Source organism: Rissa tridactyla, chromosome 18 (genome assembly GCF_028500815.1).
Source record: "Rissa tridactyla isolate bRisTri1 chromosome 18, bRisTri1.patW.cur.20221130, whole genome shotgun sequence".
NCBI lineage: Eukaryota > Metazoa > Chordata > Aves > Charadriiformes > Laridae > Rissa > Rissa tridactyla.
In genome coordinates, this window is record NC_071483.1 from 3612039 (window position 1) to 3640000 (window position 27962).

The following is a 27962-nucleotide window of genomic DNA, read 5'->3' on the forward strand; positions in this document are numbered from 1 at the left end:
TTGGGCAGCTGTTTACCCTTGTGCTGAGCAAGATTAAATACTTTTTCTCCTGTAGCTGTTGACCGAGCTGAAATCTGAGTGAGTTGTCTCCGAACATCAATCCTACAGCTCGAGGAAGGCTTGTACAACCTCTGTTTAAATGTCACCGTACCCTTCACCTAAAGATCAGGGCTAGAGACATTGTGTCGGGATCGTGGTACCCACCTTAACGGAGAGACAGGTGGTGTCTTGTGCCTTCACTGTTCATGTATTTTATCTTTAAATTGTATTTGTGCGAAGTCACACTAGAAAACACGTATTTTTAAATGTTAATGTGTTCAAATCCTCTTCTGAACAATGTCTCTTGCATTTTAGCACGCTGGCATGTTGAGGCTTGCAGAAGGGAATGTTTGATTTCCTTGGTGAAGCGAACATATTCCAACTATAGTATCAGCGGAAACCCAGATGTCAGCATAGGGTGAGGCAGTGGGAAAGATATTTATGGCAATCTCTTGTTTTGCTGTGTTACATAAAATATAAAAATAACTAATTCTGCATCCTTTCTGACTCTATAGCCAATGACCGTGTTCCTGTTTGAGCAACGTGGCACAGCAAGCAGGGATTAGGGCAGCCAGGCTTAGATGCGCGCTTCTGCGGGGACAGGTCAGTTCATCTCTCTGGTTCAGTCCCATCCCTTGCAAGTATGGCTGGTAATTCTTTTTGTGACTGTGGGTACATGTACAGTACTAAGATCCTGGTTTCATAATACAGTTCTAGATTCAATGAATTTGTAGTCGGTTGTGACATCTGTTGTAATATGTTTCTTCTTTTTTCTTGCTGGGACAGTCCCAGTATATTTGCTCTGCTATCTACCCTTCTAATTGCAGGCAAATTGGGAATTTGACCTGCAGTTTCTAATTAAGAGTTAATGTCCTTCGGCATTCATTGACTTCATGAGGATTTTTCTGGAGCATCCCAATATCTCGTTTGGTTCTCCAGTAGCACTGCTAACAGGGTAAGATCAGGATAGGCGTCTGATGACCTGCAAACTGAATAAGTGATGTTGAAAGCGGAGTTTTGTACGTAACAAGGTATAAGCCCAGTGTATGGCTACAGCTAACAGTATAAGAGCTATAAATTTAGGACCTGTTGAGGTCCTAAGCAAGCGCTTGGGAAAGTCACACCCTCCCTCTCTTTTGCCATACAAGCTTTTAGGGAACGCATTTGCTTTTATTGAGCTTTTACTTGGCTTCATTGTAGATGTTCACACCCCTTCTCAAGCACTGTAGCAGAGATAGCACTTAATAAATTAAGGTGGCTTTTTTAATAGTTGAAAGGGTACTTAGCACATGGTGATGCCTGGAAACAATTACACTGGGCTTGTTCTAGTTTGTTTTGCTGTGTGCCATTCCATTCCAGTGGGACCCTTGATATTTATTTTCTAATGTAGGTGATATTTCATACAGAAATTCTGAGGGTGTTTTACTTGAAAGGAGAAGGATGCGATTGCCTTTCCTCCGATACCTGCCACAAAGGAAACGGACTTGTTTAGAAGCCTCTAAGGCCTGGCAGCTTCATCAGGGTGTGCCGTGCTGTATGTGCTGTATGTGTTTGTATAAGCTCTTAAATGCCCAGCAAGGTTTATTGCAAAGATAGACTCGGTGCAAACGCTGTCTTGCCTCACCTTGCCTGGTGGGCTCTGTGCAAGGCCAGGGATCTGCCAAGCAGCGCAGACTCCATTCCTTCAGGTTGTTTGGGATCCAGTTGGGCCGTACACCGGATCCAGATGTAGGAGACCTGCTCTGGTTTCATCCTGGAGGGAGGAACAGGGGATCTGGAGAACAGCTTACAATTACTCTGGTTTTCATAACCATTCACAGAGACAACAGGAAAGGAATTTGGTGAAAATACAGAACTTTTTCCCCTTTCCACATTAGTGTGGACTGCCTGACAATCACAGTGGCTGGTGTTTCCTTTCCTGTACTATTTAAGTTAGGACTATTATTATTAATTATTAAATATAACTAGTCATACCTCTTCCAAGTTAGGCATGCACACTGTTGAAAGAAGCCTCTTTTCCTCTAGAGAGGGATACAACGCAGGGAAAGTGTGCAGCTGGAATACCACTCCTCTTCCCGGAGCAGAGCCTCATGTTCTTTCTTGTTTATGCAGGAAGAGGCAGTAAGTGTAAAGAAACCGATCAAACTAAATCTATTCCCTTGAAAAGATGAATGGTGAGTAATCCTTCCCGAGATTTCAATCTCTGGTTTTAAGGAGCTGTGATATCTGCACGGGGTTTTAGTGTGATTGAGGCAGAAGGATTTAGCTGGAAGTGACTAATGTGGGTCTTTGTAGCTATGCAAAAAGAAATGTTGCTAAATAATCGGATCTTGAAACTCTTAATTCTTAAACTCTGGTCAGAAAGCCTCTGTGGTTTTGTTCTGTGGGGTTCAGCTTGTGGTTCGGTGTAGGAACCAGCCCATCATGAACACCAAACTGAAGGAGGCCCTGTGTTAGGAAAACACAAACGTTTCTTTAGGAGGTGATTATCTGTTTAGTGCGACGGTATGTGCTGGTTTCTTTCTTCTTTACCATCTTCACTTGGACTTGAGCACCAACTTGTAAAATGGAACGTGTGGCTGTTGCTTTTTGGTGCAAGCGCTGAGGTGACTGGCACTGAGGCAAGTTTAGGTTTATGAATGCAAGTTTAGGGTTATATGTGACATCTTCATCAGTGAGTCCCAAAGTGCTTTATGTGGTGACACTTGTGTACCTGAGCACTATTCGTATTTCTCCTCCAGAGCTGGGCTGTCACCTGGGGATGTGTTTGCTGCCCTTTCTCTTCCTCCTCCTGCCAGCTCAAATAAGCAAATCAGGAAAATGCACACATTTACGGGTGTGATGTTCTGCTCCAACATGGCAAAGGCAGAACTGCAGGGACCCAAATGCTGCCAGGTTCTGGTCTGCCGCTTTCTGGTTGTACGTGTGAACCCAATGCTCAGAGCATCCCTGTGGTAAGATGGTTTCAATTTTGATCTGTTATTTCACAGAGCGCAAAAATACATGGTGGGTCGGGTGGAATTAGTGGTATCTCCTGCTTTCAGTGTGTCTTATTTTGTACTGAACAAGAGCATGTAAAGCCAAGTGCTGCATTTAGATACTAACACTCCTCATCTGGGCAGAAAGCACAGCCCCAGCCCAAGGGGATTTTGTACGTTTGCAGTGAGATGTAGCGTCAGGTATCAGGTTTCTTCGCATAACTGAGTTGCTGTACGTGGGTGAGGGAAACTAGAAATGCTTTTATAACTGGGTCTTGATGGGAAGAGTGTCCTGGCAGAAGAGCTGGCTATGAGCCGTCTCCCGTCTCACACTCCCTACTTTGGTGGTTGCTTTGGGACTTCTTTGCTTCCATGGGATCTGTCAAGGGCACTCCTCCACCACCGCCTTGTGAGTGACCCAAAAGGAAGTATTTCTCATGCAGAAGAAGCTGAAGAAGTAGATGAAGAAACTGCAGTAAGAGCTGCAAGGTGAGGAAGCACCTAATTTTTAATCCCAGCTCCTCTGCAGGCTGCGTGTGCAGCCTGGGATGGGGCGGTCTCTTCAGGCTGCTGTCTTTTGTGAGTCCCAGCTAGTGGTGCTTTCTCTAAAGTAGCAGCTTCTGGAGATTGTGTGAGAATCTTACCTTTCTTTTTTTTTGTCTTTTTTTTTTTTTCTTTCCTTCATGGCTGCAAAGGAAAAACTGTGATTTAAACACTAGAAAGAAACATCCCAGTGAATTTTGATACTTACTCTAAATTTTGTGATTTTTAAGTGCGCTCTGGATTTTTGGAGTCAGCTCCTGATTTCTCTTTCTTCCGTTTGCTTATCTAACCCCAGCTGTGGGCTGCAGAAGTTCTGCTCCTCCCTTTGGAGGCTTAATTTAAAGGTGGCCAAGGAAGGTACCTGCTTGCCAGCTTCTCTCAGGAGTAGGTTCTCCAGCTTTGAAAACATTTCAAGTGCGGGACGAAATCTTTTGCCCTCTGGATCTTTCTTTTCATCTTTCCCTCTGGCAACCCCAGCGATAACACACCGGTGCTCCCTCTCCAAGCCCTTCCTCTGTCCACCAGTGATTCATTAATGAGCTTGTTTGCTTTAGCAGTGCCTTATCAGTGAAACGAAGGGTTCTGCAGAGGCTGCGATACCCAGGCTCCACAGGCTCCACGGCTGCAGACACTCATGCGTTCAGAGTGGTCGGCACAAATTTTGTCCCCCAGGCTACTGGAAGTGAAAGGCACCCGTGTTTGGAGGGTGGGAAAGGTGAGGTTCAGGGATGTGCTGGAGGAAGCTCAGTCCTGTGGAGCTGCAGGAGATGCTGATGTGGAGGGATGGAGCAGCTGCCGGCGCGTGCCCTGGAGGGGGATGCTGTGGGAGAGCCATGCTCTGTTCCCTGCGGGCTTCCAGAAGAAGCTGCCTGCTGGCGTTGCCCAACTTCTTGCACAAAGGCGTGTGTGGGACCTGCAGCAAACCTTCTCTTGCTCCAGCCGGCACAAACCAAGTGTCTGAAACTCACCTTGCCAGGAGCCCCAGCTTTCTTAGAGCTGTCGCCAAAGAGAAACTGTAAACATAATAGAAATTCTTGGCTCTATGCTCATGTCACTGGCTGTCTCCTCTCAGTTTCCAGGCCAAGGATGCCAGCCCAGACCCCCACCCTGGACTTTGTTGCCCCCATGACACAGCAGAGTGGCATGTCTCAAACCCAGCAACACGTGGAAATCCCTTCTGATGAACGCATTAGGAAGCATGCAGATAAACCCATCTTGTTACACAACCCAGTGGTAGCTGATTAACTGTTACTTGTAAAACCCTTGAAAATAAGTTAGGAAGTCATCATCCCACCGCACAATCTGTGCCAGCTCACACAAGGCCTGGTCTGAGGATTCACAGATTTAAATCACCAAGGAAGAATAATTTTTAGATGTGTTTACAGTCAAACCTCCACTCCAGGGAAGCTGGTCATCCATGGAAGCCGGGTGGCTATGCGTGATGCACTCTGGTGTTCCCAGGAAATCTGCTGCAAACGTTTATGGATGATTACGTTGCTGCCTTCCCCTACAGAGGCAGGATTTTGAAACAGGCAAGTTTCATCCATATGTTTCGGGTTGCTTTATAACAGAAACAGAGATCTGCGGTGTTAGTTCTGGCTGCAGATGGGGAAGCTGAGATGCAGGAGGGGGGGATATTTCTTCTGCACGGCAGCTCAACAATTGTAAACCATGAATTGAGCCCAGACCGAGGGCTGCAGGTTTGTTAATGTGGTTCCCTGGTTTCCAGAGGGAGCAGCATCAGGCGTCAGACGGGGGACAGGTACCTCTTAGGAGTGTGATTTCCATGTGGAAAAAATGCAGACAGGGACTGCGGTCACACGCCTCTTCCCCACACATTAGTGGGAAATGCAGAATAAAGCCAACTAAGTACGGGTTAAAGGCAAGGATTCCTTTCCAGTTTGATCCTTTTGGTACTACTAATGAGTAGACAAAGCCACTTGTTCCATGCCTGGGGTGGATATGTTTGAGGTTCTTCTCAAAACTGGTGAGCTCTGGGTGAGCTTTAAGGCACCTTCCAACCCAAACCGTTCTGTGATTCTGTTACGAGCGGCTTCTTGTTTTTTAAACTGCTCAAATCTGACTTTTGTCTGCCCGAGCCTCTCCCGTATCAGACCCCTCTCTCCCTCCCTCCGGCCCCGCCGCTCGCCGGGCTGCGAGCCGGGGCTCTGCCCGCGTCCCCCCCGCCCGGGGCCGGGCCGGGGAGGCGGCGCCGGGCGGGGCGGCCCTGGGGAACCACCTGCAGCGGCCGCCGGTACCGGCACCGCCGGGCAGCAGCGGGCAGCGCTCCCGGCCCGGCCGGGGAGGCGGCGGGGACGAGCTCGGCGGCAGCCCCGGCCCCGGCGGCGGAGGCGGGGGGGGACCTGGCGGGGGAGGCGGGGGGACACTCGGTGTCCGCCGCCGCCGCCGCGGGAGAGCCCGGCCCGGCGATGAGCTCCTGAAGCCCCGCAGCATCCTCCCGTGAGTAGGGTAAAAATCTTGCCGGGGGTTCGCTATACTTACATATTTCCGATTGCTATAAATTTAACTTTTCTCTCTAAAACTCTTAAGTTATTTTCTGCTGCCGGTGGGACGGCTGTGAATCGTCGTTTCAGTGGGGTTACTCCGGGTTTATGTGCGAGTGGTTGTATATAAATGCCTCTACGTGCAGCAAAGTTCTTTATCGGTAACTAAACCAGAAAGAAATACAGAGCAGATGTCCTCGTGCGATTTTCTGCTAAACTGGTGCTTCAGCTGTTGTTTCACTAATTAAGGTACGGGGACTGGAACGGAGCTGGCAAGTTGTTTCCTCCCCAGAGAGACGTGTTGCACGGCTGGAGAAAGATCGTTCTCTCGTTAGCAGTGTCCTTCCATCACCGGGAATATGCTGAACCTCCTGTCCTGACTTCTTCAACCCCAGCACTATGAATAAGGTTTTGTTGGTGGTTTGGGGTTTTTTTGTGTTTGGTTTGGTTGTGTGGTTTGTTTTTTTTTTCTTTAAATCTGCTGAGCAGTGTGCCAGAAAGGGCCGGCAGACTAATATTTAACATGAAAAGCACTAGAAAGCTCGGAGCATTGTGTTACAGTTCGCTGAACGTTGCCAGCACGGAACAAAACTCCACTGCTTTCATTATTTGGGAACAGGCTGAAGTAGCTGACAGGTTTGAACTGCAATTTCTGGTTTTGCATGGTAATTAATGTATTTAATACCCCAGGAAGCCCTTGCTAAAGGAAGCGTGGCATTTTGTAAACAAATTTCACTAATGTGATACCTTGTGCTGGGTGGAGTGTTTGGGCAGGAGGGTTTGATTTAGTGATTAGGAGGCAGAAGACAAAGGCAGTGCAGTAATCGGGGAGTTCGTGGCCCCGTGAGAATTACTGTCGTGCTGATGGACAGTAGCTGGGCTGTGGATGCAGGTTTAGACACTGAGGGCTTGCCAAGAGCTTTGCCAGGTTCTGCTGGAGGACAGGGTGTAAGCGTAGAGTATCACACTGCCTGCGTGTTTGTCTCCACACCGTTCCTGAGAGAAATGTGCCTCATTGATTCAACAAGTTTGCATATGCAGAACTTGGAGAAATCTTCGCTGTTTGTGAAGTGAAAGGGGTTGCCTTCTACCTTGCATACAGAATTCTATGCATTTTTTTTTAACACGGAAAAAATGTAAGGATATGGGATTTGCAAAGGTTCGTATAACAGCATTTTTCTGGTAGATGAACAGCTTGAATGGCAGAAAATCCAGTCCGGGAACTGGGGAGCACATTGTACCGCGTGTGTGAGCTGCAGGCAGAGGACAACAGACCTAAACCTCCACAACTGGCAGTAGACTTGTCTCCCTTGTTGGCAGTCATTCATGAGAAGGTTTCCTCTCAAGCCCTGCTCCTATCTGTCTACTGAAACCATGACTTTTATTAGTTATGCTAAATTCTTCTTCTGACGGCAATAAACGGTGAATCAGTCGGGATTTGGTGCACAAAGGAGCTGGAGCAGCCCGTGAGTGATACACCGAGTGCCTACAGTGGGCTTAGCTGTGCTCGGGGGGGTAAATCCGTGGCTGCTGAATGCCCTGCAGGGTGCTGGCACCTGCCCCGGGGTGATAACCCCAGCGGGGCATACCTCTCGCGCTGGGTTCTCATGCCCCGGCGCCAGGCTGGGATCAGCATCGCTGTGTTCGGAGGGGGCTTGGTGGGGGCCGGCGGGTGAGCCTGGACCTGGCCTATTGTCGGACATGTGGTAGAGGGGGAAAAAATGTGGCAGGGATGAGTGTGCTGCTTTTACTGAGAGTCACAGAAACCAGGAAACGCAAATGAAAAACCTATAGGGCTCATTAGGCATAGATGATATGAGGTGTGAATGGAGATCACAGAGGAGGGAAGCAAGAAAAAAAAAAACGCTTCTGGGAGGTCCGAGTCATCCAGTTTCCCACTGACATACACCGCTTAATGTTTTTACAATGACCTCCATGGAGCTACAAAGTTAGAAGGTAATTCCAGGGGACCTCGAGTCACGGTTCTTCCTTGCCATCATCTGCTTGGGACCGGCTACCAGGGCATCCCCCTACCCAGCTTCGAGCTTGATGGTGCCGTTGCTTCAAGCGCCAGTGAGTGGGCAAAGGAAAGGGGCTCTGCCTTGATCACAACCCCTCATTTGGATGGAGACCACCCCCTGGACCAAACACACACCTCGATTCATCCCACGTAACCGCTCAGCTGCATGCTTGCAAAGAGGTGGCTTTTGGTGGGATTTGGCAGGTGATTTTTGGTGGGGATCAGACTGGAGAGAGTGAAATGAGCCCGTGGATGATCACAGCAGTTCTGGGGGGCTTGGGCAGCCCATCATCTGCTGTGCTGACCCAAAGCCTTGCGTGCTGCACAGTTGTTTCGCGCTTCTGCTTGGAGCAGGACAGAAACCCAAATAATAACTTGGAAAGACAAATTTTCCTATTTACTTATTAATCTGTAATGGAAGTCTGAAAACTCTTGACCTAGCAAACGTATTTGTCTTCAGAAAAGGGAAACGAACACCCGTCTGCCAGCAAACAGGTGCCGTGTTGATTCATGCGCTACGGTTTGTGCTGATAAATGCGGAGAGCCGTTGCCCGCCATGAAAGGCGGCTCAGGGTGCGAACTCATTCCAGCCCGCTGTGGGGCACAGTGCGAGTGGGAATCTCGGTACGAGGTAAATGCAGAAGTAGCTGTTCCCGTCTCTCTGGGTCTGCTGGACATGGCGAGGGCTGCCTGAAGGCACATCTGGGATTGCCTTCCTCCTTGGATTCATTCCATCGATGTGCCATTGGGTAAGAGGCTTGCCCACAGGCAACGAAGGGTTCGGAGAACAGAAGGGACTGGCCAGGGAGGTGTGTGATGGTATGGGAACTGGGAGAAGTGGTTTTCCAGCCTGGGATCCCAGTCCTGGTTTGGGGCAAATCATTCACAAATGATACTGGACTCCAGCCACGGTTTGGCTGGGCTAGGAAGGAAGGTGGAGGACAGGCTGTAGATTTCAATGCATTTGGCTTGTGTGTCTCCTTTTTTTGGATAGTTGCTGTCCTTGTGAGTCTTAATTTGCCCCAAGTAACACCTTTTTCCTTCTCTTGTCACAAGTGGCTGACGGTATTTTAGCAGTTCTTTGCTTTGAAAGGCAAGTTCCCCATATGTCTAGGCAAAGCACGAGATGTTTTTGCTGGGTTTCCCCTCTTCTCTTGTGGCTGCGCCCTTCACGAGAGGTCACTGATACCTGGGTGTGTACAACACGGTTAGACAAATACATTTTGGTGTCTCTAAAAACCTCATTCTTCATTGTCAGAACCCCCATGGAAAGCTGCTTTGCTGCACACATGTAACTCGGCCAGCCCTTTACAGTGAAGGGATGCAAACTGGCCAGACAAGATATAAAAACTCCGTAAGCTCTGGGAAACTTTGGAATTGGATCTGATTCCAGATCTGCATGCCACAGCAGGAGCCCAGATCTGCCCCGTGCTACTGACGTTAATTAATTTCATGCTGTTCTCCAGCTGGATACGATGCTTTGACATTGTTTTTGTGGTTTCTATCGGTCCTGTTCCAGTAACAGAAAATGGGCAATGGAGTTCCTCTTCTCTGAATTGCCTGTGAGAACTGGGCTGGGCGACATCTGTCCTGCGGTGCTTTGCAGTGGCAAGTAAAAGCCGGGCAGGCAACACGGCGGGGGGACCAGAATCCTGGGAGACGGGCCATGCTTCCCGCTGCAGGTAGGGCAGTGCCAGGGCTGGTGGTGGGATGCTGAGCTCTGAGCCCCTCTTGGGGAGAAAACTCTTGTATCGCTCTGTGAGGATGTGGGAACATATTTTGTAGAATAGCAGAATGATTTGGGTTAGAAGGGACCTTAAAGCCCATCCTGTTCCACCCCCTGCCCTGGGCAGGGACACCTCCCACCAGCCCAGGTTGCTCCAAGCCCCGTCCAACCTGGCCTTGAACCCCTCCAGGGATGGGGCAGCCACAGCTTCTCTGGGCAACCTGGGCCAGGGGCTCACCGCCATCACAGCCAAGAATTTCTTCCTCAGATCTCATCTAAATCTCCCCTCTTCCAGTTTAAAACCATTCCCCCTCATCCCATCGCTCAACTCCCTGATCAAGAGTAAATGCTGCAATTGCCACGCTCAGAGTTTGTGTCTTCATCCCCTCTCTCCTGCTTTGGAGCATTTATGGGTTGTTCCTGGAGTAAAGCAGATGCCCTGATGGAAAATCCAGGTGAGAGAGGATTTCTACACCAGTGTGATCTCGTGAACTGCTCCAGCCTTTCAGTAAATTCCAGATCCAGCAAGTTACAGAGCCTGGTAATCGCTTCTGCAAAAACATTGCTGAATCTGAGATGTTTGGGTTTTTTTTTAAATTCTCTTCTATAGGAACCTGAAAAACTGTAGGGAGTTTTCCAGAGATATTGCTGAAGAACTGAAATGAGTCTTGCACCAACCTTTTCGAGAGCAGTATGTGCACAAAGCCAGGTCGCTTTTCTCCTGCAGGAACAGAGGCAGACAGTCCTCAAGGGCAAGCTGCTTTCTTGTGGTTTGTTTGTCCAGATCTACTGAATTTGCCACCAAACATGCACTTTGCTGGGATTTCTTTGAACAGCGGAGACGAATTGTCGGGTACGGTGATTTGAGGGCTGCATGATGCGATGCCACTGACCGCTGCCAGCCTCTGACCGAGGGCTCAGCGCAGATTCATTTTCTCGCTTTCCATCTGAGTGCACACCTTGATGGTTTCTCGAATTTGTCACCTGGAGTCTCATTCACCGTCCTCCGTGAGTCGCTCCTGCCTCGAGATCCGCACAGGTGCCTGGAGACATTTTTCTTCTTTCTGAATTAGGTGTTGGGTTTTTTTTCCCAGGTAATATTTAACCGCTAATTACACATCCTTCCCTCCTGTGCCCCTCACCTGAGCGCTCCCAGGAACATACGCGGTGCCTGGGACCTCATCAGCGTGCAGTGGGTTGAGCCACCTTATTGCGAGCCCAGAGACTGGCTGTGCGGTGTTTTGGGAGCCCGTGTGGTGTCTGGGGAGCCCACATGGGCTCGGGGCTCCTGCGGTGGCTTGTACCTCCTGTAGCAGCCGTCGCTTTTCAGGGCTGGTGGATTTTCTTCGCCCGTTGCGGTGATGAGTCTTGTAACCCACCAGGCTGCATTTTTTCGTTCCTAAATCGCGGGTTAATTATGCTGCCAGGCACTGGTGGGAGCTGCCGCTCAGAAATACGGTTCTGCTGATATTTCTGTGCACGGAAGGGGCTTCCAGCTCCCGCTACATCCAATGAGCTGGGAATCAGCCTCAGGCATTGTTCTGTGCTACAGGTTGACTGTCCCTCGTGTCCCTCATGTTGATTTTCCTGGCTGAATTGTGTGCCTATGAGCTGCCCCTAGCACATAAGCCGCATTGCTGGGATGCCGTGGGATATCTCTACTGATCTGCTGTAAAACGTCATACAGAAGTGCATCCCATCCTTTCCAGAAAGCGTGGGACTCACTGCACAGGGGAGGTATCCCGGCTTTCCAGATGTGCTGCCCATTCTCTGAGCTACTGAATCTGTGCAGCGATGGCGGGAATAGAGCATGTCCAGATGCCACAAGGGATAGAAAACCCTTGATATCTGCTCAGACAAAGCCTTCTGGTGGAAGAGCACATCCAAGGAAAAATATGATGTATGGTCTTCTTGACACAGTGCAGGGAACTGTGAGCTACCTCCGGCCCCTGTGGAGGAGCACGTCACCTGCATGTCACGCTGCGCTGTTAGAAAGGGCTTTTCCACAAAACCAAGAGACATTACGGACACTGCCTGAGCCTTGGAGGCCACCTCATGGACCTGGAAATCGGTGGGCTCAGTCTGTGAGTTATTTTGCTCGAAGTCTCGAGACGTGGTTGTGTGTTCTGGGAAAGGAAGGAATCCCTCCTCCAGAAAAAGAGGCCAGGCAGCGTACTGCACCTTTGCCTTTTCTTAGAGCAAGGTGGATCCCGTGAGACTTCTTATTTGTCAGCTCTTGATTACACCACTCCTGGTTGGTTACTTTAGCATCTCGTGTGTGTACAGTCATAAGTTAAAAATGTAGAATAAGAGCCTTCTAATAATAATTAAAAAAAGCTGCCCACAAAGGAAAACCTCTAGCATTCCTTTCAGGAATAAGCTGCAAAATTGCTCCCAGGTCTCTCTTGATATCTGCTATGTGCATCACATGTAAATGGTGGTTTTGTTTTAAAATGTTATTTCCTTTCCTCTTAAATTAATAACTTCAGATCTAAATAATAATGAAGTAACTCGGTCTTCTGCAAACACAACCATTGGTCCAAATGATTAGTTATAAATGTCCTTTAAAGAGCCTTACTATAGAATCACAGCACGTTAAACAGACCATTTTCTTTTGGATGATGTATTAGTTTAAAATTTCAGTTTTGTGTAGCGTTTCTGGATGGAGGAGGTTTTATTGCATCCCGGCTTCCACGGGTCTGCCTGGAAATTTAGACAAGTAGTAAAGTGGGCCCAGGATGGGAAATCCCAGACAACCGGCCGGAGCTAGTGGGAAGCTCCAGATGACACGTACGATATTTGTCAGTGAAAGAGGGGGAGTCGGGGGGTTTAAAAAACATAAACTTCAACAACAGGCATCTGACCTCGGCCTGACAGACCCCACTGAACAGCTCGGGACGGGAGGTTACGTCTGAGCTGCAGGAACCTCAGCCACCAGCGTGGTGGTGGTGGTGGTACGGTGGGGTTTTTTCCATTTGAAGTTCAAATCCTGGTTCTGACATGTATTTCACAAGTCTTCTAATCCGCATGTGCCTTAGATCCTGGTCTGTAACCAGTGGGAAAATACCTCTGTCTTGTTTTGCTTCCCTGTCCTGGCTTCTCTGCGTCGACAGTCTTACCCTGAAGGATCTGGAGTGGTTTTTAACCATGTGAATGCACTTCGCTGAACACGGTGGAGTTACTGCAGTTCCCATGAATAAGCGCATTCACACCGAGGGAGAAGGAGAAACGTGTGTGGCCCAGCGTTTTAAGGCAGAAAATTAGAATTGGGAAATCGGCAGTTTCACAGCCCGGTTTAGACATTGCTCCTGGGCAAGTTGACGACAATGTCTGTCTGGTTCAAATTTCCAGGCTTTCGAAACTGGGGACCTGTCTTCACTTCCTCAGTTCTTGTCCTCTGCGTGAGCCTCTGTGAAAATACGAGCCTCTGTCTTCCTCTGCAAAGATATAAGCCACGCAGGTAGAATTACTGTTGTTCTTTTTTTTCTTGGTGCTGCTACTGCCCAGTAGAGTTGCCTGCAGTTTGTGTAACTTTGTCTTGGCAAGGAAGTGAAAATGCTTTTAATGTGTGCTTTAACAACAGCTAAACCTGGAGAGCTCGTGCCAGAACCTGAGACGAATGCTTCCATAAAGGTGCTGGTCTGACATGGGGACACGTCGGAACACACAGGCTCCAAACAGAGACGGTAGTTTCCCCGAGGCCATGTTTATGCCTCAGCTCCCACTGGCCAGTTTCAACTTGAGTTTTTTTCCCCCCTTCCTCCCTCGTGGAGCCTCGCAAGGGAAATTCAGGCACCTCCAGGTCTCACTGAAGCACATCGTGTTTTTCTTACTTTCTGAAGTTAAACGCCGGTGGCGTTCCTGGTTCTCGTGGCTCGTGATGCTGCTGGCAGGCGAGTGTGGGAGCACGCGGCCGCGAGGCCATTCGGGTAGAGGATGGATGTTACGGGGAGCTGGAGCAGAGTTTGTGACTCTTAAATATAAGCCTGTTTCCTTTCCGCACTGTGCCACGAACGCTCAGTTGATTCCCCCGCGGCTGGAAAACAGCTGGGAAGAATGGAACGTTGCGGGTTCAAACCACTCGTCGTTTGCTGTGATCAGACAAGGTGAACCTTCTGGCAAAGACGGGGAAGGTCAGGCTGCTCGGGTGGAGGAATGGAGCTGAAGCACCCACCTGATTCCCCTGGGGAATGCTCACAAGCCAGGTGAGCATCTTGAGCCCCGTTACTTTTTGGAAGGGAGAAAAACTCTGGACTGACTTAGAAGGATTAACTTCTCCCTTGGACGGGAGTGAGTTTGCTGCTCAGGGTGTTGCGCGAGCTGAGCTGAGCCCAAATGAATCATAGAATCACAGAACGGTTTGGGTTGGAAGGTGCCTTAAAGCCCACCCAGTGCCACCCCCTGCCCTGGGCAGGGACACCTCCCACCAGCCCAGGTTGCTCCAAGCCCCGTCCAACCTGGCCTTGAACCCCTCCAGGGATGGGGCAGCCACAGCTTCTCTGGGCACCCTGGGCCAGGGGCTCACCACCCTCAGCGAAAAATTTCTTCTGAAATTTTTGTGATACAATGCAGAAATCAAGCAAAACGGTGCTGGGTTTTGTTGCCCCATTCCTTAGTGGTTTTTGTAATTTAAGACCCTGCCCTGCGGACATTTTTGGGAAGGGCATCAAGTCCCAGAGCAGCAGAGCTGTCAGCCAGCGCTCTTCCTTAGACCTGGATAAGCAAGGGGGGAAAAATCACCTGGTTTTCAGACTATGTTTGGCCACAATATAAGATGAAAACACTGTCTGTGCAGCAGGGCAGTTGAAAGGATGAATTAATTCTTTAACTGAGCTTCGGGGTCAAAACTAGTATATATTACTGCTGGAGAAACAATAGCCCACTTTGTCTAATTTAAAGCCTGCAACACAGCTTGATGCTTTTTTTTTTGGGTGGCAAAGTGCTGATTTTGTGTCTCCTAACCAGCACCTGCCTGCCCTGGCAGGGCGTTGGCTCTCGAAGTCCAGTTCTCCTGGAAAAACTCGACCAAACCCCTCTGTTCCCCATCACCCCTCTCCTGTCGCTGCCAGGAGCTGCAGGAGCCGCCCGACAGATGATCCCCCATCCCCATCCCGCTGCGAATGAGCGCGGCCATTCAGCTCGGAATTCGTCTGGATAAATGGGGGCATTGCTACCACTTGCCAAAACAACCTCTCCGCTTGTATCTGCGAAGGTGTTTTAGATGGAAACGTGCCCGAAGCTTAACTTTACGGAAACATTTCCAGCTCCGTAATAGGGGGATGCAAAAATAAGCGGCAGTGTGTGCCCCCAGCCCCGCTCTGGAGAGCTGCGGGTGAATTAGTGCTCTCAGGTGTGTGTGCACAGGGGGAAGTGCGCGCCATGTGTCATAAAGAAAGAATGTCCCGTGATTGCTGTATCAAAGTCCAGTTCTTCTCCCCAGCTGTCTAGTTTTTATTGAGCCCTCTTGATTTTCCAAGTGTTTTTTTCTAAACAGAGTGGGATCCAGCCCGCAATACCCTGAAATCGGCAAGTTACCATGGATTTTGCTGGATTTTGCTGGGTCCTCAAGTCTCGCAGCACAGGTTTGATCAGGCGAAACCCTGCTGATTCACGGGGGAGGAATGGAGCCAGGATTGCTGGAGGTAAAACAGAAGAATTAAGGACTGGAACCTCCCACCCTGGCCTGAGACACAGACCTTGGACCTCTCAACTTGCTATACAATGCAGAAAAAAAAAAAAAGACTTGATGCATTTTTCAAATTGCATCTTAGATCGCGTACACCCGGTCGGGTAAATTCATCCTTTTTTGTAAACAGGCGGTTTCACTGACAACAATAAAAATTCTTTGGTTATAAGTGAGTCATGCACAAACAGCTCACCATTACCAAGGTGGTTTGAACCAGGTAGAAGTTACTCAGTTTGAATATTACATGGCTTTGTATCTAAATATTCAGCCTTATTTATTTGAGGTTTTTATTTTAGGAGCCAGAGGAGGAGAAAAACGCTTCTGTAAATCTGGAATTTGTGCTCTCCGAGTCGGGAGCAACAAAGTAAAAGTTGGAGGTGGCTTTTCCTGAATTATGTCTGTAGCCAAAATCCTCGCCCAGCTTTGCCCAGCCCCTCAGTGGCACAACCTCCATCGACGCAGTTTCAAATGGATGGGTGAGGAAACAGATGGGATCAGCGCTGTCACCCGAGCTTCGGTGCCTCTCACAGGTTCCTCCAAGGCCTGTGTAAATCCTCTCGCTGTGCTATACGTTAACGCCGGGCAAACTCCAAAGACAAAGACCTCCCTGAAAGAAGGGTGTAGCTGGGGGGGGGTCAGTCTCTTCTCCCAAGGAACAGGCGATAGGACAAGAGGAAACAGCCTCAAGTTGCACCAGGGGAGGTTTAGGATGGATATTAGGAATAATTTTTACACTGAAAGGGTTATTAAGCGTTGGAACAGGCTGCCCAGGGGAGGGGTTGAGGCACCATCCCTGGAGGTATTTAAAAGTCGGGTAGACAGAGAGCTTAGAGACAGGGTGTAGTGATGGTTTTTGTCAGAGTTAGGTTGATGGTTGGACAGGATCATCTGAAAGGTCCCTTCCAACCCAGGCGATTCTATGATTCTGACAAAATACTTCTTTCAGCGTGGAAAGATCTACAACTCCAGTTGATGATCATGTTGCTGAATTAACTTGGCCTTGGTTAAACAAAGGAATCATTCAGTCAGAGCAGAATGACCCAGTTACAGGCTTGAGACAGAGTTATTTTTGAGGGTTTTTTTCAAAGAAAAAAAACCCCAACCTTTTTAACTTAAGGGGATCGAAGTATTTGATGAATTGACCTTGCAATTCTGATCCTTCATACCCAGGCAGACGTGGATGGTTTCTCTTCCTGCCGCTGACTGATTTCTCTCATTCCTGATCCATCCGTTGGTGGAGCCTCCCAAACACACATGGTGTGTTGACCCAGCTACAGCATCCCCGCCCCGAAACAACACCCTGGCAGGGTCCCCCTGGCCTCCCAAAACTGCACCCTGCCACTACACGTGTTCTATTTGGTGAATGCGACTCTGCAGAAACCTTTAGGAAAGCCTCCCTAGGGGGAAGGGAAGGGACGCTGCCTTTCATGCTCGCATTTCTCTTTATTACCCTCTGAATTCTATCCACTTAATAATTTCCTGGCTATTGTATATCTTGTGCTCTGGAAGAATTAAACCTACCAAGAACAAGCCACAGGTCCACAATATCCAAATGGAGTATAACGGAGTCCTGGCTGGTTGTACCGGGCAGCATCTGAAACGGGAAGCTCAATTCCAGTGTCAGGTGTTGAAGAATAATTTAATTTTTGATGGATAGTTTGAAGGTGTTAGCTCTCTGAAGCTGGGAGCTGAAATGCTTTCGGAGGTCTGTTTGAAGTGGTTTTCACACCTTTCTCAGACTGAAGGAGTCTTTTAATGGCTAAGGTTACCAGTCACATTTAGAAAACATTTGGAAAACGCTTTTAAAATCAGTAAGCGTACAGGCTGCTCTTTCTAGATCTAGAGTTTTACCCTCCCAAAATGCAGGAGCAGGCATATTTTCAGCTGTCCACTTGCAGGCTTGTCCTCTTCTGATCATAGACCTGAGATCAGGTCTCACTGGGGTGAGTGAGGGGCTGGTCCAAACTCACGTCACCTTTCTGCCGTAGTCACGTTGCAGTATTTTTTCCTGTCGTGGGGTAGCTGTTGTTTGTCACGTAACTTGGAGCTTCAAGTCAGCTTAAAAGTGGTTGGTTTTTTTTCTCCACATTAGATGAGTGAAGCTACTTTAAATTCTATTCTATAAAGATGTTTTTATACTTTTCTGTGCTGACTTTTTTTCCTTTCTTAAAGCCATATTACTCTTCACGCTTATTTACTCAGTGATCCGAATCTCATGACCCGAGATGACAATCTAAAATCATAAAACATTTAAAATACTTATATTTATTCACAACTTGTATAACAGCAATATATATGTATAGGTGATAATGCATTATTGTGTTTATATCTGATTTTATCCTGTTAATACTGAGCAGTGCATATTGTAAGGCAAATTGCTCACAACTGGATTGTAGCCAGATTTCCATTGACTTCAGCAGGGCCAAATTTTCACCACTAAGAAAATACGAAGAACCCCAGTTTGGCAAGCCTGCACTTAGCAAGCTCTGAATCTTTAATGGGTTGTTGCCGAATTATCACTGAATTGTGCTGTCAAAATTTGGTTAATATTTTATGAACTCACTCTTCTTCTCTTCTTCTGTAGCCGAATCAAGATGACGACAGCCGCCCCACCGATCAATAACACTCAGTTCTCGGTAAACGTGACCACGAAGTCTCAAGAACAAAGTCTCTACCAAAGTAAGAAAAGCAGTGGGGTGGTGGCTTTTTTTTTTTTTTAATGGACCTCAAACTTAGCAAACTTCACACAGTACAATGACCACTTTGTAAATAAGACTTTTTTTGCCTTTCTCCTTCCCTGCTAGGTTCTGGAGCAATAGTTGCTGCCATCGTAGTAGGAGTGATTATTATTTTCACAGTGGTTCTGCTCATATTGAAAACGTACAACAGGTATGTGGCCAAGTTTCGTCCTTCATTAAGGCGAGACGAGATGGACTAAAACCACTGTCAGGTGTGCTCTCATCTAACAGGCCATTTCAGTATTTGTTGCTGAAAATTCCCTGGAGAAAGCAAACTATAATGTGCTTGACTGAAGTGTCCTGAATCGCTGTGATTGAATTGCTAGGGAGCAGAAAGAGGTTCCCAGTGGAGGACGTTTGATGGAAGCTCTTTTTAGGGATTCCTCCTGACATAGGGAAGGTTTGCTGTGGGCATTGAGGCTGCCCGAGAGGAGCGCGAGGTCTCACTTTTCAGGGCATTGGGTTAGACTTATATGCTCGAGATGCGCTGACTTGCCATTTAGTATCTTTGGGATGAAATCCTGGCTTGTACTGATTTTTCAGTAGCTGTTCGATGTAACCTGCTTCCGCGGGAACCTTCCCAATACTCCCCATGGGAGAGACCCAGCACGTGCCAGCCCTGGTGACAATTTCATTTTGACCCTTACAGGCGCATGAGAGTGAAGCGGGAGCTGGAACCCAAAACGGCCAAACCGGCAATGCCACCGGCTTTAGGGCAGAACAGCAACAGCCTGTCTCAGCATCCCACCGTGACCTTCATACCTGTGGACATCCACATGCAGAGCAGATAACTGGGAACGCCCGGCCTCCCGGCGGGGAAGAGACATGGAATTCTTATTTACATGGTCCTGGGACTCCTCAGCAAAGCAACGCTGCATTGGGAACAGCAACGAGCTGTTATTTTTTTGTCTATAGATTGTAATTAAGTCCTGCTTTCCCGCTTTGGGAGGAAAAATAAAAGGACTGGACGCTTTTTGTATGGATGAAATCAACTGTTGGAGGCATTTAAATCATCAAAAATGCAGCAAGCTGCCTTACAGAGCTCTGGGTATGGAGAGACTGAATAAATCCCATTCCTTGGAAGAAAAGATGCGCACTCATATTTTGTGGAGCTTTTGCTTACTTGGAGAGTTTGAGCTCTTTCTGTTCTGCAATGACTGATGATAAACTGGAAGAAAAACTGGGACACACGAGCTGCAACTCAGGTTGAACCTGGGTTTGTTGTGATTTGTGTGAAACAGGTTTGCAGTCTATTTTATACATGATGGATAGTACAAGAAGTATCACAATTGTATTTATCTTTACTCATCTTTTGTGTTTCTAATGCCACACACGTATGGTTTGAGATAAAAGAGAAAAAGATACTTTTTATTTTCAAGTCTTTTTACAATATTTCTATGAACTTGGTAACTTATCCATTTCCAAATGATCTCAACGTCTAAGGGTTTTTGCTCTCACACCAAGAATTGCCTTAAGCTCATTACTGGAGTTGCCTTAGAATGTTTTGTCTTATCCTAAATCTGAATTCTTTAGTTGAAAAAGTAAGCATGGAAAGGCGGTATCAAGCAAGTGAGGCGTTACACAGCTACTGTGCACAACTCGCATCCTGAAATGCTTTGTGCTCTAATGCAGACTAGGCTTGAACTATTTTTAGAAATTTCTTATTCTAGAAACTAACCAGAAGTGATGTTGTTGTGCAAGTGCGATGATTGTGGGTGTACAGTAATGCACCAAAGAAATTCCCAAGGATACTCACGGCCCACTGAGCAGGGACACACAGCAGCATTGTCAGATGTTCAGTGGCTGATTGTCTTGAGGGTCGGTATCAAAACAGCTCCAAAATGCTGCCTGACAGGACAGAGGGGAAGGATTAGGAAGAATTGTAGAGTCACAGAATGGTTTGGGTTGGAAGGGACCTCAAAGCCCACCCAGTGGCACCCCCTGCCCTGGGCAGGGACACCTCCCACCAGCCCAGGTTGCTCCAAGCCCCGGCCAACCTGGCCTTGAACCCCTCCAGGGATGGGGCAGCCACAGCTTCTCTGGGCAACCTGGGCCAGGGGCTCACCGCCCTCACAGCCAAGAATTTCTTCACAAGATCTCATCTAAATCTCCCCTCTTCCAGCTTAAAACCGTTCCCCCTGGTCCCATGGCTCCCCTCCCTGCTCCAGAGTCCCTCCCCAGCTTTCCTGGAGCCCCTTTAGGGACTGGAAGGGGCTGGAAGGTCTCCCCGGAGCCTTCTCTTCTCCAGGCTGAACCCCCCCAGCTCTCTCAGCCTGTCCCCACAGCAGAGGGGCTCCAGCCCTCGCAGCGTCTCCGTGGCCTCCTCTGGCCCCGCTCCAACAGCTCCGTGTCCTTCTGCTGTTGGGGGGAATGGCTGGACAGAGTGTGAAGCGAAGACAGCGGTACCACAGCAGCCTGGATTTATTGGATGGTGTGTCTTGCGTTGAGACAGCGGTTGGCTCCAAGCTGCTGTGGCCGTTAGAGGGCTCCAGCCTGTTTGTAGACCTTATTAAAACCTTTAGTAGGGTATTTTAACTCCTTTTTGGGAGCTGTAGTGAGAAATGTTACTCTTGTCTAACTGAATGGATCACATAGAGCTGCCAGCTGGAAAGCTTTTTGTCCTGGAGCGGTTCACTTGCTGTTCTCCCCAATCCCGTTACACATCACCAATAGCTACATCCTTAAATCACGCGGTGCTGAAACAAAACTGCTCGTTCTCAGAGTAAAGTGATGGGGCACCGGGGGGATAAGTTGATATCTTTTTTCAAGATGTGAATGCATCTCTGGAACAGGTAATTTTTACTGGCTGGTATTTTTGTGCACAAACTAAATTTAATTACTTTGCAATTATTTTTTTTTGGGGGGGGATATGAAACTGGAGCACAGTTTGAATTCCAAACTAAATATTAAGACAGCTGTTTGTGAAGTTTCTAAATCTCGTTGTAAATATTTTACTTGTCCTAGTTCTCTAACTTATTTTTTGTGGCAGCAATGATTGATAGAATCGTTCAGAAGGGACTGCAGGTGCCAATTTCATTTTTTTCTAAAAACGTAAAGGAGTTGGTCTCCTGTTCCTATCTCTGGACAGCTAAGGATTTTTTCTGAGCATGTTCCACTGTATCAAAATCAATATCTTTAGAAAAGATTTAAGTCCCATCTTACTGTTATTTTTTAATGTTACCAGCCAGACCTACTTCTAGCAAATTTTACTTTCCATTTCCATTCAAAACAATGAAGTTCACTTTGCTTCACTGAAGCAGAGTAAGCGATTCTAGATTAGTAGAATTACTATCATTGGCAGGAGAAATCCTGCCTTGACCACACTAGCATTGCTCAATCAGAAAAATTCAAAACGTGCTGTTTTACCCGTAAAATTTGCCTTATATTGGCACAGCCTGGGAGGCCCCCACAATCCATTCTGCCTCCCGTCAGCAAAACGCAGAGCTTATGCTGACCAAGCAAAATCACCTTCTTAAGAAACAAAATTCACTGTATTTCCACTGTACTACCACTATAAGGCTTGTGTAATTTGCTGTGGATTTAACAGTTTTCTGGGAACAATCCCACACTGTCCTTGTCCTGCAATAGTAGCTGCTGCTGCAGTGCTGATTTCACCTGCCCTGTTCTCGGCGCTCACCTTCCACTTTCAGACTCCTAGTTTTTGGAAAAAGCTCCCCTTTAGCTGCCTTTTGTGTGCAGACTTGCCACCCCGTAAACCTGCTGGTTAAAAAAAACCCACAACAACTGAAAGCTGATATTGCAAACTGGTCTATTAAAGAAACCCCAGACCATGTAAGCCTTTGGAGAGAACAGGCAACGTAAGTGTAACAGCTCTAACAAACTCCTTAGAGATTATCCCTGAAGCTCTGCAAATTAACGCAAGGTTGACCCCTTAGCGGCCCAGTGCCTCAGAGGGCCTTTGTGCTCAGCAATGGGATACAAGCAACCTTTCTAGTTCCTTACTCTGGTTAAATTTCTCTCTTTACAAAATGCCAGCTGGGCACTCAGCAGTGGCAATGAGAACATTTGGCCTGCAGGTCATATAAAGAAATACTGGTTTGTTTTTTTTTTTTTCCTAAGAGCATACTCAATAGTTGGTCTGCAGTAGATCTTGCAAGAATGAGTATTTTTTTTCTTGCTCCTAAAAGTCTTCTAAAATTTATGGCTTCAGCAGTTGGATCCTTCAGTCTCACAGCTGGCACTTTACTGATGCAAGTACACCGGTAAAACATTTCAACTTTTCACTTCTGGGTCCTGTTTCCCAAAACTTCTGCGAGGCAGCGTTCACCCGCCCCGGGCCCGTCACCCACTTTATTCCAGCAGAGAGCACGGAGCTCCACCTAGTGTCCTCCTCCCGCCGAACAGGCTGCAACTCATCTCTCAACAGGCAAAACCTTACGGTAACTCCAAATTTAGTTGCTGAAATTTAGTTTCCAAATTTAGTTTCAGGAACTGCCCGCGCCCTCCAGCCCAGTCCTCCTTCCCCTTACCCCACGGTGCCAGGAACGTTACGTGGCCGAGTTGAACGCTATCCAAAGTTTGGCAAAATGCAGAGGTATCATTGGAAGTCAAAGCAGATGCAACGCAGGAATGTTACTTTCCCAAGTCGCATAACCAATTTATTTTACAAAAAGACATATGTAAAAAGCCTGTGTCTCTCACATGTGACAAATAACGACTACTGATAAAGTGGGAAACAACTGTTGTGCTTTAGTCTATTTAAAGGAACCTGGTATTTCCTTTTTTAAAGATAAAGGACGTACACGTTTCTTTTAAATAAAACCAGGGTTGTTACTTCGGATAAATTTGTATTCACACCAGCGGACTCTTGACTTTACTCTCCCTTCCCCTCTCTCATCTTCCAGTGCCACACGCGAGTTCTGCCTGCACAAGCCACAGCCCAATTTGTCTCGAGTGGGCCGAAGGGCCGGGCTGCTCACGGCAATTTCCAGCAGGGCAACTGAACACGGCCCACAGCCTCTACTGGCCGGGCACAGCGGCGGGCATACGCCACGGTGCTCACTGACGGGCACCACAGGGCCGCAGAGGCCTGGGCCGGCATCACGGCCCCTCAGAGCAGCTGCCCCTCCAGCCCCCGGTGGCGCAGAGATCCCGCTGTCTTTCGCGGGGCCGCATCAGCCCAGGGGCTGCTGCTCCGTCGAGGAAGGACCCGAGCTGCCGCGAGGAGGCGGCTCCCGAGGGAAGAGCGGCGCGAAGGAGCCGCTGTGCCGGCTGAGGGGGCCGGGGCCGCCATGGCCTCCCCCCTCCCGGAGCCGTTACGCGCCGCGCACGCGCCGCCACCCGCGAGCGCCGGGCCAACCTCTCGCGAGAGGAGGATTCCCGTGACAGCCGCCCCCCTCAGCCCCGACGGAACGCCGCGCTTTCTGATTGGCCGCCCCCCGCGCGCGCACCGACCCTCCACCGCGGCGGCCGGCCAATGGGCAGGCGCCGGAGAGCCTTTGCGGCGCGCCGGGCTCCGCCCCTCCGGCGGCGCGCGTGCGAGGGGGCTCGCGGGCGCGCGGTGCACGCCGGGACGGCAGCGCTCTGCGACCAGGAGGAGGCGGAGGAGGCAAGATGGACGCGGGGTTCTTCCGCGTAAGTGCCGGCCTCAGGGGGGGCCGAGCCGTCGGGGAGAGCGGTCGGGCAGCTCTGGTGGGGGACGCGGGGCCGAGCCGGGCCGCTACGGGTCCCGCCGTCTGCCGGCGAAGCCGTTGGCGCCGCGCTCCCCCGGGGAAGCGCTGCTGTGCCCCCCCCCCCCGCCCTGCGCAGGCTCCTGTGAGGAGCCGCCGCGAAGAAAATGGCGGCGGGAAGGAGGCCGGTGCGGCTGGGCCCATCGGCGAGGCTGCCGCGCCGGGGGGCTGCGGGAGAGGGAGGGGAGCGACCGGAAGGGGATTGGTCGCCCCAGGCCCGGACTCGCCGGTTGCTCGGTGCGCGGCGGGGGTACACAGGCCTCTCTGGGCGTCCCCGAGGGCCGCGCTCTCCCGGTGCAGCCTGGGACCGCCGGTTCCTGCGCTAGGCCTCGGGGCGGCTGGGCCTCTGACCCCGCCGGAGGAAGAGGGGTCCCGCCGCGCCGGGGCCTGCCCCGTGTCAGGGCTGAACGCTGACGGCCCTGAAATGCGGGGAGGTGTGGGAGAAAAGACCCGGGGGCAGATGGGAGGTGAACCCGATTTTGCATTGAAATGCACTTTAGTGTCCGCATTCAAAGCAAATAGACAAAACTGCCGCCTTTTTTTTTTGAGACGTATTTTTAAGCTGACATGCAGCGTGTTAAGTATATTCAATGTAAAAAGGAGTTATGCTTTATTTTTAGGTTTGTGTTGTTTTTTTATTTTCTCACAGCTGTGCTGTATTTTCTGCAGAGACTATTAAGCAGAAACCTACCTAGGGTATATTTCCTTTCAGCCTTTTCTCCCATTAATAGGAATGAACCTATTTTGGGGGATTTCATTGACAATTTTGAAACCCAATCTCATCTTCCAAGGCTCGTTCATCTGTTCAGCCCTCTTATTTTCTATTCCTGCAACTAGGATGTTTTTAAAACATGAGGACACACATAACCCTTAACTAAATTCAGTTTTGTGTTAATGTACTAGCCTGAGAAAAATAATTACAAGTTAAATCTATACTTATTCTGTCTAATGCAATTGTTAAAAAGCTTACAAATCAAGTGGTTGTAATTGACAGCAGAATTACTGGGACTGAAAACACTGAATTAGAAATCTAATATTCTTTTAAACTGGCCTGTGAAAGGCGACTGTTTTTAAAAAAAGTAAAGCAGCATGGCACTGAAACGGGGCTGTGAAACAGTGTTCTGGTCTAGTTTTAGTCTGCGTTCAGAAGAAACCGAAGTTCTTGTGGAAAATGGAGAAGTGCAGCAGAGCAGCAGTTTGGACTCACCTTATCAAGAAAGCTGCTATTAATAATTCTTTCAGTTCTTTGCACTTCTGTAAAGTTGTTAGTGAAAATTATTTTGTCTCTGCCTTGAAATTCCTGTGATACTGTGCTCTGTGTCTTGTTTGGTTACCAATACTGCATGCCATGTGTTACGAACAGGCTAAGAAAAATGTAATTCCTTTCCATTTTGCTTCTGGGTTGTGAAAGACAAAATTAAAAAAACCCAAAGAATACAACATTAAATTCTTGAGTGATCTGGCAAGTATTGTGTTTGTTGCTAATGTGTAAGCCACACAGGAGACTGCAAATATTATAAAGAGTTTTAAACAGACTTAATCCTGGTAAGTGGCTGTGTAACAATCGATATTTAGGATTCCTGTGTTACAGAACAGCAAATGGGAATGTTGATCGTTCATTCCCTTTCAATATCTGATGACTTTTTAGCATGCTATGTTGCTATTTCAAGGGGCTTTCTGATCAAATTAAGTGACTAGGTTACTTTAGAATTTGAGCTTCTTATTTGTTGCCTTTTGGTTTCTTAGTAGTTTGTGTTATTGCTGGTACTTGACCCCTTCTTCCATGCATAGGAAATGGCATGTATTAAATTCCCGTATTTTCCCTCAGTCAGGTTGGTTTCCCGAATAAACTTTACTTCACGTGTGAACTGTGGGATTTTTTTGAATCATTAACAGGTCATCAGTATTTGGATGCAGTTCTGCACATACTTTTGTTCATGTGTGGTTCTGTTTACTTCTGTGCAAGTAAATTTTCCAGAACTGGACGTTCAAGCCTTTCAATTCCAAATGAATTAACCTATAGTTTCTGTTCATGAAAGTGGAACGAGTTGGTGAACTTTAACAGAGCATGATCAATAAAATAGTATTCTTTGTACTCTTGCTGGCCTCATGTTGGCTGACTTGCTTCAGAGAAATTTACCCAAAGGTTTTATAGAAGTCACTGTAAACAAATATGACATTTTTGTTCTTGGACAGAGGAAAAAGAGCTTATTCCTTTTGAGGAGTTTGTGAATTCCAGCATAAGTCCTTTTCATAACAATTTGATACTATTGTACTTTTAAACTTGTAAGTAGTATGCCGGGGGATTATGTGATTAAGGTGTCATTGTAGAGCTCAGTAGCCTGCTTACCCCTAAGGCTTCAGCAGTAGATGAAGACTATAGTGCTAACATTGAAAGGCACCTGAAAAGGCTTATTTGCTTACAGAATGGTGAGATTGGTGTTGCTGTGCGCTGTCCAGTGCCAATATGCGGGAAAATAATACTTGAAGATGGCTGGATGTCATACAGACTAACGATCTTATTTCCTGTGCTTTAGGGAACAAGTGCAGAACAGGACAATCGCTTCAGCAACAAGCAGAAGAAGCTGTTGAAGCAGTTGAAATTTGCAGAATGCTTAGAAAAGAAGGTAAGTTAATTAGGATGAGATAGGAAATAAGACACCTGAATCGAAGAAATTCTCAATGCAGTGGTTGGGTATCAGATAGTACATACAAGAAAATGAGGAATGTCTTTTCTTCTAAACCCATGCCGGTGGGTATCTGCTCAAGCATCAAAGATATAGTAGTAATATGCCTGGAGTACTGCGTCCAGCTCTGGGGCCCCCAACATCAGAAGAACATGGGCCTGTTGGAACAAGTCCAGAGAAGGCCACAAAGATGCTCCAAGGACTGGAGCCCCTCTGCTGTGAGGACAGCCTGAGACAGTTGGGGGTGTTCAGCCTGGAGAAGAGAAGGCTCTAGGGAGTCCCTAAAGGGGCTCCAGTAAAGCTGGGGAGGGACTCTTGATCAAGGATTGGAGTGACAGGACAAGGGGGAACAGTTTTAAACTGAAAGAGGGGAGATTTAGATGAGATCTGAGGAAGAAATTCTTTGCTGTGAGGGTGGTGAGCCCCTGGCCCAGGTTGCCCAGAGAAGCTGTGGCTGCCCCATCCCTGGAGGGGTTCAAGGCCAGGTTGGATGGGGCTTGGAGCAACCTGGGCTGGTGGGAGGTGTCCCTGCCCAGGGCAGGGGGGTGGAAGTAGATGATCTTTAAGGTCCCTTGAACCCAAACCGTTCTATGATCTGGTTATAGTACTAAATATCACCAGCAGGCTTTTATGTAAATACAGCTTCACAAGAAGTCCGATTTCCAAGAGGTGTTAAGTAATTTAGAATTCTAGGCATCCTGAAATGTTGCCCCCAGCCTCCTTTTTTGGGTGTTGTGTTTTTGTTGTTTCAGGTTTTCTAGAATAGCGTGTTGGAAATGCATGCTGGTTATCCTGTAGGTGAAGGTGAAGTTAGTGCAGTGGTAGTCCCTAGAGCAGTGGAGAGAAGCTGAGAGCACTGCAGAAAACTCAGTTTAGAATTCCTTGCTTAGATGCAGATGTTTGCCCTGTAAAACTCTTTACCTGTTTGTTAGGGAGAGTGCATTCCTTAGGTGGGTGTTTAAGTGATGCAACCAGGGTAGTTGCTGTCAGCAGATGTAGTAAACATTTTATTTCAAAGTGTGGAGCTCGTCTTTCACTGGGCTTTACTGACCCTAACCTGCCAAGGAAACAACCGATGAAGCTGCCGAAGCTTCCACTGTGGTGGAAGACCCAGCAGAGCTGAGCGCAGAGCTCTTGTTGAGAGGGTCTTTATTTTTGTAAATGACAAAAACTGGTTTGTGAAAGAATTGCATTCCAAAGAGTTAGATAAAACTAACAACTTGTTTCATACATATTGTTCCAAAAAGGTAATAATGTGGTTGTAGTTTCTAGGGATAAAGGGATGAATGCAACTTCTAGCAAATGTTTTTAGTACTCTAGAGAATTGGACTGTGCTCTCATCTTGGATGAC

The 27962-nt window shown here is 48.1% G+C and overlaps 2 protein-coding genes across 11 annotated transcripts in view; both read left to right on the forward strand.

Annotated features, from left to right (window-relative positions):
* Positions 1-56: 56 nt before the first annotated feature.
* NCMAP (non-compact myelin associated protein) lies at positions 57-19664 on the forward strand. 7 transcript variants are annotated; one of them, XM_054223756.1, is made up of 4 exons: positions 57-642; positions 18081-18175; positions 18301-18385; positions 18884-19664. In XM_054223756.1, exons 2-4 carry the CDS (start codon positions 18091-18093, stop codon positions 19023-19025), a joined length of 312 nt encoding a protein of 103 aa, XP_054079731.1. In that variant the 5' UTR covers positions 57-642; positions 18081-18090; the 3' UTR covers positions 19026-19664. The 7 variants fall into 7 exon arrangements, with proteins under 7 accessions (XP_054079731.1, XP_054079734.1, XP_054079729.1 ...); XM_054223759.1 differs by lacking the exon at positions 57-642 and adding an exon at positions 5945-6020; XM_054223754.1 differs by lacking the exon at positions 57-642 and adding an exon at positions 6027-6700.
* A 4014-nt stretch (positions 19665-23678) lies between these two features.
* The window catches only part of SRRM1 (serine and arginine repetitive matrix 1), a 21794-nt gene continuing 17510 nt past the window's right edge, over positions 23679-27962 (forward strand). For 2 of the 4 annotated variants that reach the window (XM_054223624.1, XM_054223623.1), the window contains exons 1-2: positions 23679-23829; positions 26462-26551. In XM_054223624.1, the coding sequence (XP_054079599.1) occupies positions 23809-23829; positions 26462-26551 (111 nt within the window). In that variant the 5' untranslated portion in view covers positions 23679-23808. The remainder of the gene's footprint in view (positions 23830-26461; positions 26552-27962) is intronic. The other 2 variants (XM_054223621.1, XM_054223622.1) reach the window with 1 other exon arrangement.

Bases quoted from the DNA above. Each gene is read 5' to 3' on its own strand.
- NCMAP (XM_054223754.1), top strand. From the start codon at position 6,588: ATGAAAAGCACTAGAAAGCTCGGAGCATTGTGTTACAGTTCGCTGAAC. The intron at 6,701-18,080 runs GTTTGAACTGCA...CTTCTTCTGTAG, and splicing joins CAGGCTGAAGTAGCTGACAG to CCGAATCAAGATGACGACAG. The intron at 18,176-18,300 runs GTAAGAAAAGCA...CTTCCCTGCTAG, and splicing joins AGAACAAAGTCTCTACCAAA to GTTCTGGAGCAATAGTTGCT.